At 40.9% G+C, this 14,421-nt stretch overlaps 1 protein-coding gene across 2 annotated transcripts in view; it reads left to right on the top strand.

The window, feature by feature from the left end:
* The window catches only part of LOC146970094 (rho GTPase-activating protein 12-like), a 115,842-nt gene that overhangs the window by 70,423 nt on the left and 30,998 nt on the right, over window positions 1-14,421 (top strand). For both annotated transcript variants that reach the window (XM_085804282.1, XM_085804283.1), the window contains exon 3: window positions 10,888-11,157. In XM_085804282.1, the coding sequence (XP_085660408.1) occupies window positions 10,888-11,157 (270 nt within the window). The remainder of the gene's footprint in view (window positions 1-10,887; window positions 11,158-14,421) is intronic.

Below are 14,421 nucleotides of genomic sequence, written 5' to 3'. Positions count from 1 at the left end.
GTTTGGTTTTCTCTTCCTGGTTCATTCTCAGCAAATCAAACATTTCATTTTTAGTTTCTCACACCCTAAAATAAACACAGACAGACTGGATTGTAAATAAAAATCTGAGGGAACATGTCAACAGAGCTGACCTCTGTGTGTGTGTGTGTGTCTGTGTGTGTGTGTGTGTGTGTGTGTGTGTGTGTGTGTGTGTGTGTGTTGTAGTATCTGTGATGTCATCTTATCAGCAGCTGCTCCTCTCTGATGTAACACAGCCTCTCTCTCTGCTTCCTGTTTCGATCAGGTGCCGTCACAGCTCGCGACCGGTTTCACTTGTCATTCGTCCCCGTCAGCGCAGCCTCGGTGTAAAACTGATGTGCAGACAAACTGTGTGCAGCGAGTTCAACAACATATTTGAACAAATAAACTCAAGTGAGGCACTGAAATCTGTTTTTGGAGCCCAATACCTTCACTTTTAAAAGTTAAATACACTTAAAGATATCCACATCCTCGTGTCTGAGCGGCTGGAAGCTGCAAATATTTGAGATTGTTGCTGGAAAATGACATTGGAAGTGGATTTGATGATGAAAATACTATAGAATAGCAGCTGATTTAATTTTCTTTCAGTGAAAAGTGAAATGTTGTAATGGTTGGAGCTGTAGGTGATGATGATGATGATGGCGTTGCTTCCTTCCTTCCTCAGGGGTTTCATTTATTATCTCACAGCAGCACCGTGTTGTCCAGATTTCAGAGTTAATTAGAAAATGACTCAGCGTGGCTTTTTTTTGCCGACTCATCAAACCCAGATCAGACCTCGTCAAGGAAGAAGAAGAAATAAGAAAAGAAAAGAAAAACTCCCTCCGTCAGCAACACGGAGGGTTTTAAAGCAAAGAGGGAAAAAAAAAAGTTTCCTACTTCTGTTCTGCAGAGTGACACAGGCAGACACACACACACACACACACACACACACACACACACACACACACACACAGACACACACACACACACACACAGACACACACTGCGGCGGCGCTTTGTCCCAGTGAAACGTACAGTATCTACAGTATCTGTAGGTTGAAGGAAGCAGAAGAGAAGCTGCTGCTTATTTTGCATATTGTACATGTGCAAACTTAGACGTGTGTGTGTGTGTGTGGAGAGGAAACTCATGCACCTAAAGGTTTGCACTCTCTCCAGTGTGTGTGTGTGTGTGTGTGTGCATATTATCAGGTGTTGTGTGTTTGTTTGGCCCAGGTGTGTGTGGTTGGTATGCAGCAGAGCAGGTTTGGTCTGTGTCGGGTTAGAAAAGAGGAGGAGAGGAGGTGAAGATGTAGAGCTGCTCCTCCTCTCTCTCTGCTGTCAGGCTGCCATCTAAAGGACGCCGCTGCCTTCTCACCTCTCATCTGATCACAGCAACAGAGACGCTCCAGTCTTTTATTTATTTCGGTTGAAACAACAAATCGATAAATTGCCAGAGAGAGAAAACAGGAACTAGTTGTTGTTTTAAACAATATTTTATTAAAGCTGTACAGAAAAGAAAAATGAATTTGAGCCCACTCTGGGTCTTAAAGCAGAAGTAAGTGATATATTTGTGTTAATCTAAGTCTTAAATAGTTGTATCTTCCGACAGCAATCACTTCTATAGAGTGTTTGGTCTGAAACACGGGTCTGTCAGTCACTCTGCTCTGCTCTGAGCCCAGGAGAAAACTTTCCTTGTATCCTACAACCTTTATCCAATGAGGTGAGAGAACGGCATAAAGGGGCAGTCCTCTCTGTGTGTGCAGCCAAGGGATGCGCCTGAATGTGGTGACGTAGCGACGAGGACTGTTATGGTGCGTTCAAGGAAAGTCGTATTTTTCCGACCGTGAAGTCATACCAGTTCGATCTGGTACGAGTTCACGGGTCAGAAGTTACGAGTGGCCGTTATAGTGACTTTCACAGGTAAAACAGGTCGGAGAAACACGAGTGGGTTGCCTGGAACGCTACAAAGTCGTAAGTTGTGACTTGAAGCTGTAATTTACGGTTTCAAAAGCCTGCCTGGAACGCAGCATTGGCCAAAACCACCGGATCACTTACTTCTGCTTTAACATTAGTGTAATAACTCGTCTATCAGACTTTTTTTTTTTGAACGTATCTTTATTGATATTTAAACATTCACATGTCACATATTACAGTTTCTTTCTTTTTCCCATTTATGGTAGTAGCTTGTTGTACAGTAGGACGTGTTGAACATCTATACACAGGAAGAAAAAGGTAACTCTAGTTACCGTGTTCTCTTGTTGTTTCACCCCAGTTTTTGGGAGTTACTGTGAAAACCACCCACAAATATATCCCAAATAAGATCACGTTGAGTCAAGATATTTATCTGCATGATGTAGCAGACCTTTAAAGGTGATAGCTACAAGTTTAATTCCTTCTGGCCAGTAGGTGTAGAACTCACACTGCCTGCTCTCGCTCCAACCTTCTGTTTCACTGGTTTCCAGTTACACATGACATCAACGTACTAATGCTGTTGCCACAGAGATCGTTCCATGCCGACATTGCCAACGTGACCAGATGTATTTCGGACCCGCCAAAATTTATTAAACAATTATTTATATACTATTTTTTTTAAATTCAGTAAAATTAATACTTTTATTCTGCACCCCTCTAGACATTCTGTGGATGTATTTTTTTTTTAAATTAATCCATTTGATGAAAAAGTTGTAGCTATAACCTTTAATGTCCCAAAAATGACAAAATCTCATTTTTGACAAAAAATGAGTTACCCCCTTCTTGCGTTGTAGGGCAGCGTATATCAGTCACTAACTCATTCATGTTGATGCTCCTCTGAAGGAAGGGGACGTGTTTCTTCGACTCGCTGCCTCGTCCGTGTTTCTGCTGCTGATCTGACAGAGAAAACTGTTAAAGATTAGAGTCACATGACCTGTGAAGCACTGAAACAAACCACTGAAACAAACCACTGAAACAAAACCACTGAAACAAAACCACTGAAACAAACCACTGAAACAAACCACTGAAACAAAACCACTGAAACAAACCACTGAAACAAAACCACTGAAACAAACCACTGAAACAAACCACTGAAACAAACCACTGAAACAAAACCACTGAAACAAAACCACTGAAACAAACCACTGAAACAAACCACTGAAACAAACCACTGAAACAAACCACTGAAACAAACCTGAAACAAACCTGAAACAAACCTGAAACAAACCTGAAACAAACCTGAAACAAACCTGAAACAAACCACTGAAACAAACCACTGAAACAAACCACTGAAACAAACCACTGAAACAAAACCACTGAAACAAACCACTGAAACAAACCTGAAACAAACCTGAAACAAACTTGAAACAAACCACTGAAACCACAACTGAAACTAAAACCACAGGAGGAGGCAGCAGACGTGACCTGGGGTTAAAATATAAAAAACAGCTGTGATGCTGTGATGCGTTCACTGCCTCAGACCTCACAGTCTTCTTTCTCTCTGCTGTGGTTTTGTCTGCGGCTGAACGACACTGAGATAAAAACCACTCTAGCACGTGACGTTTCCCATCATGCCTCACTCTCCGGCCGTTCTGACCTCAAACAGGAAACCAGGCCTCGGCAGCAGCAGCAGGTCAACGCTCCGTCGCCGTGGTTAAGAGGCGTTTTTATCCAGTGTAAAGTGAAAAATTAAAGGTGCTTTTTATATTTTGAAGAGATACAAATGAACATCATTAAAACTATTGACAACCAACATTACATTGTGTCGCCATAGCAACATGTCTGTGGATCAGAGTCAGCATACAGAGAGATTCAGTGCAACAAAAAAAGAACACAATGTATAATACAAGCATAAAATGTGGAATTAGATCAAATGAATAAAAGTTTTAATACAATACAGAGAAAAAGGTAAGAAAAATATTTGAAAAATGAAAATAAGTTTGAGGTCTTGCATCTTTACAAAACTGCAATATCGGTGCTATTATATATCTAATCTAAAATGAGCACAGCCTCCTGTAGTACATTTAACTTTCTCCAGTGTCAAATGATGCATCGGATTCATATTTTCCTACATTTCGATATGATTATTATGATTTAAATTCTTGATACTGTCTTTTTTTCTTGTTTTTTTGCCCTTATTTGCTTCATTTCTTTCAAAATCTAAAAGTGGGGAAAAAAAATATCCAGAAACATTTTTTTTATTGGCTCTAGTTTGTACGCAGCTGTAGGCTGATGTTGTGTTGTGTTGTGTTGTGACATGTTTTAGTGAGAACAGCAGGGTTTGGTCATTTTCTACTGAATCCATCTCTTTGTTTACATTCCTCAGTTTTTTTTTAGGTTTTTTTTTCACTTTTATTTCCAAAGAACTGGATCTTCACTTGTGTTACGGTTTATTATTCCTCTGTTTCCATCAACAGTAGAAATGACACAGCTGTTACTCACCCAGCCTCATCTTTGTAGAAACTGAGGAGGACTTTTATTTTTGTAACCCCCAACATACACTCACCCTGACTACTTCCTGTCTCTACGGCAGTGGTTCTCAACTGGTGGGTCGGGACCCAAAAGTGGGTCTAGACCCGTTCTGGATGGGTCGTGGACAGCTGGTCAAAAAAGTAAATAATATTTAATGCACATCTGATGTTGGACATGTCTTTTATTTTGAAAAATAACTTGAAAAATAACACGTGAACACATGCAGTTGTAATGCTCCTCCTCACTTTCTTATTATTTGCTCCATTTGCTCTGAATGCAAAGATATCAGTTTCTTATTAATGTGGCCTGATGCAGTGAATCTGGTTTTGTTTTGTGGGTCTTTATTTTGTGCAATTTGATATTTATTCACTTTTGTGAACATGCTCTGAATGCAGAGATGCATTAGAAGTCAAATATATCGTTTTGTTGGTCTCCATTTTGTGCAGTTTGATAGTTTTTTATTCACTTCCGTACATGCAGTTGTCATGGTAACTCCTCAGTTTCATTCATGTGCTCTGAAATGCACTTTGCTCAATAAAGAGCTAAATGATTTTAGTCACCTGTCCACCTGTCCACCTGTTCCTTCCAGCCCAGTGTAGTGGTACTGTAGTAGTAGTAGTAGTAGTAGTAGTAGTAGTAGTAGTAGTAGCTTATCACAGGGAGCAGAGGAAGGTGGAAGGTCGGCCTGAGGTCTGCGGGGGGTTTGCAGCTCAGTATTGATCAGGCGTTGGGTTTGTTCACAGCAGATGTCGACCGCCAGCTGCTCAGGAAGACACCGCTGCTGTAGTAATGGACTGAAGTGACTCCTTGTGCATCTTTAATGAGGCCGCTGCCTTTAGTTACATAATGAGAGCTGGTGTTTGACTTGGCTCATGTTGCCTCGGCCCTGTGGGGCGAGAATCAGCACTTTAAAGTCTGATAGTGATGATGCTGAGAGGATTTTTTTTGTTTTTTTTTTCAGTCAGTGTCATTTGAGGATAGGGATGTCACGATTATACATTCTCTTGGTACGACTAATTGTCAGAGAAATAATCACGGTGTTAGGATTATCACGGTTATTATGCACCAATTAATTTCACAACACTATGTATGTGTAAAATGTAATATAGTCAAAATATAATTACATTACTCATTGTTTATACAAAATATTACAAGTATCTAGGGACAACGAGGAGTTTCTATTTGGTTATGAAAAAGTCTCACGTTAATGTGGATGAATCTACGTTACCCACACTATATATGGTTTTGTCTCTATTGTTATTTTGTTATTTTAATTAATGGTGGAAATGCTGGGCGAGCCGACCAGGTCATATTCAGGTCATTAATTTCCATCGATACCAAATGTTTAAGTTAATTTTAATATTTTATTTTAAATTACAAATGACACTCTAGCATTTAAATTCCTACCAATGAAATGTTGTGATAGGTAAATGGACCAGTGTCTGTGCTCTGCATTTACCTTTACTTTGCCGATACGGTTCAGACATCATCTGTTTTTGGAAAGTGACGGTATTTAGGAATCTTTACATTCAATTAACTGTGCAGTTGCGCAATTGATTGTGAAAACAAGTAATTGTGACATCCCTAATTTTATTTTTTGTCAGTCAGTGTCATTTGAGGATGTCCGACCGGCCGATCTATCTGCCAGCGAAGCAAATATACAACTTCCTGTTTATAGAGCTTCCTGCCGCCGCTCAAGTGAAGTTACACGTGAAGAGGAAGACTTTCCTCCGCGGCTTCAGAGGAAAGTGTGATTTTGTAACTGGCACGTACAAATGTCACAGCAACATTTATAACCGGCCTCTGAACATTTGATTGACTGTATGGACTTCCCCTTTTTTTTGTTTTGTCCTGGCGTTGGTATCACATGTTGTCCACTCAGTGTTACACAGACAGACCTCAGACAGCGTCGCCACGGTTGCACACGTTTGTTTTCTTGCATGAAATGAAATGAATCGAGGATAATAAACGGCTGGGGGAGGATGGCAGTGACCCGCTGGAGGAGAAGCTTCCTCAGAGTCCTGTCACTGACCGACAAGGAGGATGATGATGTGTTTACTAGTTGTTCACCTCCAGAGGTACAGTAAATGGTATTTTTATTATCTTTTAGTATCTACAGTTTTAGTAGTTTGTTGCTGAGCTGTTACTGTGGAAGTCTGACTTTTCCTGAATGACAGGTTTCCTTCTTTTCCTCTGGGCCTTTTTGTGTTTTGTTTTTTTACAACCTGTTCTTTACAACTGTCAAATTGCATACTGCATTATGTAATGTTCGCATTATGCATTAAAATATGCACTCATCATCATCATCATCATCATCATCATCATCATCATCATCACCACCATCTTAATGTTGTGACCTGGTCGTGCTGTGGTGGTGAGTATTGGATCGTCCAGCTGTTTGCTCTGCTTCTGCATATTTCATCCCCATTGATCCCGTTGCAATAAAAACATCACAAAGCCGATGTTGTGCGGCCTCGGGGCAGCGGCGTTATTTATGACTCTCTGTCTCTCTCTTTCTCTGGCGCTCCGCAGCCTTTTGTATATAATCCTGACAACCAGCAGCGAGTCCATTGACCCGATCAGTCATCCTGCGTCAGGGTTTTCTGAAGAGCGATAGTGTGTCTGTGAAACGCTGCTCAACTCACTTTGTGTTCACTTGTCGATAGGGTTGTAATTTATGAACCCACATCCAACTGGCTTATTTCCTCCTTCACTAACTCACGTTTTGTTTTGTTTTTTCCCATCATCATGTTTGGTCACATGACAAAAACGACTGTTGTGATCCAGTCGACTCTGCATGAAAACACTGAAGGTGGTTGTTGTTGTTGTTGGTCAGGTTTCTCAGCTTTCTGCACTGGATCAGTGACTTGTCAGAGGCTTTGTTTTGCCAACAGACCTGATTTGCCACCAGACCATAATATGAACAAGACCTGAGACGTAATTCATTCATTTTCTTGGTGATCTGAGCGCGCGGCTCTGTAGTCGCTATAATGAAGGGTTGAATAATGTTGTTATACAGTATGTTCTGTTTATTAAAAGTGTTTTAGAGATGATGGTTTAATCAACGGTCAGTCGGCAGAAAATGAAACGTGATCATTTTAGGATCACATTACATTACATTCATTCATTGAATTGATCCCAACATCTGATGATTGCAGCTAAACATTTGGCTTGAGATCATGATGGTTGTTTTCCCTGTTGGAGTGGTTTGATTTGGTTTGGTTGGTTGGTGTGGTTTGATTGGTTTAGTTGGTTTGATTGGTTTAGTTGGTTTGATTGGTTTGATTGGTTTAGTTAGTTTGATTTGGTTGGTTGGGTTGGTTGGTTTGGTTTAATTTGGTTTGGTTGGGTTGGTTGGTGGTTTGGATTGATTGGTTGGATTTGGTTGGTTGGTTGGTGGTTTGGTTTGATTTGGTTGGATTTAGTTGGTTGGTTGGTGGTTTGGTTGGTTGGTTGGTGGTTTGGTTTGGTTTGATTTGGTTGGTTGGTTTGGTTGGTTTGATTTGGTTTGGTTTGGTTTGGTTGGTTGGTCGGTTTGATTGGTTGGATTTGGTTGGTTTGATTTGGTTGGTTGGTTGGTGGTTTGGTTTGATTGGTTGGATTTGGTTGGTTGGTTTGGTTTGGTTGGTTGGTCGGTTTGATTGGTTGGATTTGGTTGGTTTGATTTGGTTGGTTGGTTGGTTGGTTTGATTGGTTTAGTTGGTTTGATTTGTTTGGTTTGGTTTGGTTGGTTTGAGTTGGTTGGTTGGTTTGGTTGGTTTGATTTGGTGGTTGGTTGGTTGGTTTGGTTGGTTTGATTTGGTGGTTGGTTTGGTTTAGTTGCTTTGGTTTGGGTTGGTTTAATTTGGTTGGTTGGTTTTGTTGGTTGTTGACCAATTAATAAAGATATTGAAATATCTGTCACGTTTATTGATAATGATGATAACCATTTAATGAGGATCCACCTTTTTTATTTTGGGTTAGTTTTATATTCATGAAAACCTCTAATTAATAACACATTACAGTTTCAAAATGATCCATAGAGTCAGTGCAGTGTTTCCAGCAGCAGAGGTTTCCTCCACAGCTCGTCGGCTGTCAGGATGAGTCTGGACAAACTGTCCTCCCAGTGTTCAGGATGCATCTTGATCGTCAGTTTTACTTCCCTATTTCTACCTGACAAGGGTCGCTGCCACTCTCTGTTACATAACAGCAGCGCTAACTTCCCCTGTCGCCCTCCTCCTCCTCCTCCACCTCCTCCTCCTCCTCCTCCTCCTTCACTCAGCTGCTCCTCTGCACTCTCAGACGGATCATTGACATTTCACTAGTTTCTTTTATTTCTCTCTGCTCAGCACAAACATGCACTGCAAAAACTCAAAATCTTTCCAAGAATATTTGTCTTATTTCTTGTCAAAATGTCTCATTTCTAGTCAAAACTAAACTTGTATCACTTAAAGCAGAAGTAAGCGGAATGTTTGTGTTAATATAAGTCTTAAATAGTTGTATCTTTCGACAGCAATCACTTATATAGAGTGTTTGGAACAGTGTTTGAAACACGGGTCTGTCAGTCACTCTGCTCTGCTGTAAGCCGAGGAGAAAACTTTCCTTGTATCCTACAACCTTTATCCAATGAGGAGAGAGAACGGCATAAAGGGGCAGTCCTCTCTGTGTGTGCAGCCAAGGGATGGTGACGTAGGGACGAGGGCGGGGACTGCTAACTCCATCTGCTGACAGGAAGTTAGCCAAAACGACCGGATCGCTTACTTCTGCTTTAAAATAAGACTTATCACCTACAAATGAACTTGTTTTTAGATAATTTTCATTTGTTTCAAACACATTTTCACTTGAAATAAGTAGAAAAATCTGCCAGTGAAAGTAAGTTTTTTGTGTTTGTAATAAGAAAGAAAAACTTGCTCCACTATCAGATTTTTCTACTTATTCCAAGTGAAAATAGGCTTGAAAGAAGTAAAAAGTGTCTAAAAACAAGCTACTTTTTGTGTATGTGATGAGTCTTATTTTAAGTAGAATGAGATTTTGACTAGAAATTACATTTTGACTAGAAATAAGACAAATATTCTTGCTAAGATGTAGAGTTTTTGCAGTCTGTGGAGCTCAGTGTGAAGCAGCGGGAGGAGGAGGAGGTGTGCAGACGTCTGAAGGTGTTTCAGATGAAGTGTCCACCAGCTGCTGATTCACCCTCTCAAACCTGTGAATTCCTGTCTTGCATCATGCTGCTGTCCAGGAGCTTTTCTCTGATTATGTAACAGATTCACCGATGATGACTCACAGGTCTACCTCTCTCTTTCTTTTCTTTATTAGGATCCCCATTAGCACTGACAACAGCATCGGCTATTCTTCCTGGGCTCCGACACACACACAACATACACATAAACATTCACATATACACATAAGAAACACACATTTATACATGACACAACAAGAACAAACAACAAGGCTCCCTAATAATGAACAAACCACAGAAAACATCTGACAGACATTTGACAGACAACACAGACATCACCATGTCTCTACTCAGATTCTATTCAATACTTCAATACCTTAAGTACAACCGCAAAGTAAATAAATAAAAAAGAAATGGATCATATAATAAGCACTGACTGTCTGAAGTAACTGCGACCGTGCACTTCAACAACTCATACACATACACTCCAAGAAAAAGGCTACAACCACAATAGTCTACTTGCCAACAATGAGTACCCGGAAATGTTGAGTACCCCAAAGTTTTATGTTAGAAATATATAGTATGGGTCCCCAGTATTCAGAAACTGCCGGATGCTAACTTATATATATTGGGCAATTAGCACAATTGACATAATTAGCATAAATTAGCATAGTTGCCTATATGGGCAATATTTCAACAAAATTGACTTGGCTGATCTGGACAATATTGGAGTGGTTTTAGGGGTTATTGATGATGCTGAATCCATTTCTGACATTTTCAAAATTCAAAATGGCTGTCTAAACCGGAAGGGACCAGATGAAATCCATCAAAATCGGCCCACTTAAATCTGGTCCCTTCCGGTTTAGACAGCCATTTTGAATTTTGAAAATGTCAGAAATGGATTCAGCATCATCAATAACCCCTGAAACCACTCCAATATTGTCCAGATCAGCCAAGTCAATTTTGTTGAAATATTGCCCATATAGGAAATTATGCTAATTTATGCTAATTATGGCAATTGTGCTAATTGCCCCAATATATATAAGTTAGCATCCGGCAGTTTCTGAATACTGGGGACCCATACTATATATTTCTAACATAAAACTTTGGGGTACTCAACATTTCCGGGTTCACAATGGGGCCCTATGGACTGGCAAGTAGACTACAACTGTAGCTGGTCCTCTTAATAACCTCAATATGTTAAATCATATTTCATTAAATTCTAAGAGAAACTGTTTTAACAGCAGTTTAAACCCATCTCTCTCTCTCTCTGTCTCTCTCTCTGTCAGACCGTGTCTTCGTCAGGCCGCGGCCGCTCCGAGTCGCCCGTCTACACCAACCTGCAGGAGCTGAAGATCACTCAGACCCACCAGCCGCCGCTGCCCGCCGGCTCGCCGCTGCACACGCTGGGCGACTGGGAGACCTACAGGGACCAGAACGGACGCCACTTCTACTACAACCGCTCCACCCAGGAGAGGACCTGGAAGCCGCCGCGGGCCCGGGACACCAGCACCGGGAACTCTAGGGGGGAAAACCACAGCGCGGGGGAGAGCTCCGAGGTACAGGGGCTCACACAACTACACACCTACACAACAACACTCTGATGTACACACCCATCCAGCGTTGGGAAAGTTCACTTTCTACATTAACTAGTTCAAAGTTCAGTTCACACATTTTAAAAGGAACTAGTTCAGTTAGTTAGTTAGTTAGTTAGTTTAGTTTATGACAGTGTACAATACCATTAATCAATTTCAGAACAGAGAAGAGATGGTTGTACCAGATTTAGCCACTAGGGCTACTTTCCATCTGTAGTCCCAACATAAAACTCACAATACAAATCACAATAAAATACAGATCGCAGAAAAATACAGATCACAGTAAAATACAGGAGAAACCCAAGACACAGAACGACACAGGTGAACTCTTGAACAGCACAGAGGCAACACACACACACACACACACCGCCACACAAGTAGCCACATGGACAACAGGGAGACAACGTTGAAAACACAGACGTACATCTCCTCATTCAGAGTGGAGGAACACAGAACACCAAAAAAGAAAGTTCATAGTTCATAATTCAAAATTTTGAACTAAGTTCACGGTTCCAAATCTGAACTAGTTCTTTTTTCTTTTCTTTCTTTTTATCAATATGTTGCTACAAGCTGTTATTTTTCCTATAATTATTGCCTCAGCCCATATCGAACCACAGACAGCAGTTATTTTAGCAGTTTGAACCAGTATTAGTGATAGTTACTACTTTACTTTCCTCAACTGAGTTAGAACGTGATGAAAGTAACTACCAGGAAAAGTAACTATTGCATTACTTTTTTATAAAATTCTCAAATATGTCAAATTACTGGAACTTCCCTCTCTAACCCCGTTTATCTTTTACTAACCGACTGGGTCAGTATTCCTCCACACAGACAGGCTTCACCACACGCTGTATCACTCCGCCGTTGATCCAAACAGCTGATTGGTGTCGCCTGATTGGCTGGTTTTTCCACTGCATATTAACACCTGTTTACAGTGTTTTAGCTGGTTTTTACCCAGAAGGCTCTATGGAAACCTGACACCCTCCTGAACGAAGTCAGACTTTTAGAGAGCGTCATTCACAAACGCCAGAATGAACGCGTTCACACTAACGTTCATCAAGCGGAAATCCAGTAGGTTCAGCTCACGTTCGCCCAAAATATGAACGAGTTCAGGAACGATGGTTCATTGAACGCGTTCAGGCTCAACCCTGCAGACATCGTCATGCTACATGACACAACTAGAGGAGAAGCTGCTGCTGGTAAAAGCAGAAATGAACACAAGACATATTTATAATCAGTGAAACCAAAACACTGCTTCTGTATCAAAATGATTGGACGTCTGGATTTCCAAGAGGATTATTATGTAAACAACAAAGTGTGGTGACACAGAATAAACAGCAGAAAAAACTACATTTTAATAGAAAAACAACAAAAAAAACTCCTTTAAACTCCTTAAAAGCAGTTGATGTGAGGAACCAGACATTGAAATAAGAGGGAGGGTGTCAAAAGAAAAAAAGCTGCAGAAATAATAATAAAAAAACAAAACAATGCATGTACAGGCAACACAAACACACACACAAACATGCACACACACACTCACACAAACATGCACACACAGACACAGGTAGCCAAACCAGATGAGGTCATGTGAAGGGAAAAGTCCTCTGGGGAAAAGTTCTTCACATTTCAGTTGTTTTTATGTGAAAGTTCAGCTGCAGACACCGACACCATCCATCACCTCCAGTGTATAAACACACACACACACACACACACACACACACACACACACACACACACACACACACAGGAGGATGTAAGAATGTCAGAAATGAGTTTTTGTGAAGCTCGGGTCTTTGTCATTTCAGAAATGTGAACACGATGCGACCGTGTGAAAGTCTGGTCTGTTTTCAGTCTGAGCTGCTGCTCCGACGGGAGTTCATCTGTTCTCCATCAACCTGCGTTAAACTAAACTTCACTTCGTTCAGAGTCTTAAAGGGATAGTTCACCCTAGAATGATATTTCGCTCATTATCTACTCACCCTCATGTTGACTAAGGGCTGGAAGAAGTTTCAGAGTCCTCCGTCCCTTCTCTGAGTTACAGGGGGTCTCAGCGTAGCAGTGCATGTCCATATAACGGTTGTAAAGGGACACCGGAGCTCTTCGTAAAAAAACACACACAAAAAAACATCCAAATACCTCCATGATGCTCGTATGTAATGTCCGTCTTGTGCTGAAGCCCCAAATTGCGTAATTGTCCCGAAAAAAATTAAATAAGTCTATATTTTAAGCTTGTTTGTAGCGGAAGCTTCTCGAAGCTCCTCTTCCTGGTCCGTCCAAATCTCGCGTGATTTGCGCCGGCGTCAGTGCGGTTACTGCGAATCACGCGAGATTTGGACGGACCAGGAAGAGGAGCTTCGAGAAGCTTCCGCTACAAACAAGCTTAAAATATAGACTTATTTAATTTTTTTCGGGACAATTACGCAATTTGGGGCTTCAGCACAAGACGGACATTACATACGAGCATCATGGAGGTATTTGGATGTTTTTTTGTGTGTGTTTTTTTACGAAGAGCTCTGGTGTCCCTTTGCAACCGTTATATGGACATGCACTGCTATGCCGAGACTCCCTGTAACTCAGAGAAGCCACGGAGGACTCTGAAACTTCTTCCAGCCCTTTATCAACATGAGGGTGAGTAGATAATGAGCGAAATATCATTCTAGGGTGAACTATCCCTTTAACTTGATGTCAGTTCTGTAATTAAACAGAAGAGATTGTGACAAAGCTGCACACAGAGACACAGAGCAGAGCTTCAGTCATGAGGAGAAACAGATTCAACACGAGAGAAATGATGAACTGAGTAGAAATGAACATGATGGACGGAGTAGATCCAGATAATCAGTCCAACACTAATTAGTATCAAACAATGATGTCATCACTCTGAGCTCAAACTGGTTTTCAAAAGACAAGAATTTCAAGAACACACACACACACACACACAATCAATATCTGCTGAGTCATGTTAAAGCTCCATTCGTCATTAGAGACGTTAATGACTGAACATTATTAGATGTTAAAAACGCAGCAGCGACGGCAGCGCTGCTCTTCTACTTCCTGACTCCTGGTGGTTTTCACAACAGAGTGAGACGTCTGTGTCATTCATGTTCTGGCTGAGACACGTTGCTATGGGAGATCTGAATCATCAAAAACAAAACACACCTTTTTTTTATCTTCTTTTTATCTTCACTGTGACGTGCAGCTCCGTTATCCATCAACAACTAAATCGTGTGT

The sequence above is a fragment of the Trachurus japonicus genome, chromosome 17 (assembly GCF_045865225.1).
Source record: "Trachurus japonicus isolate A0001 chromosome 17, Traja_1.0".
Classification (NCBI taxonomy): Eukaryota; Metazoa; Chordata; class Actinopteri; order Carangiformes; family Carangidae; genus Trachurus; species Trachurus japonicus.
Note: the sequence above shows the minus strand (reverse complement) of the source record. Positions and strands in the feature narration are given on the sequence as shown.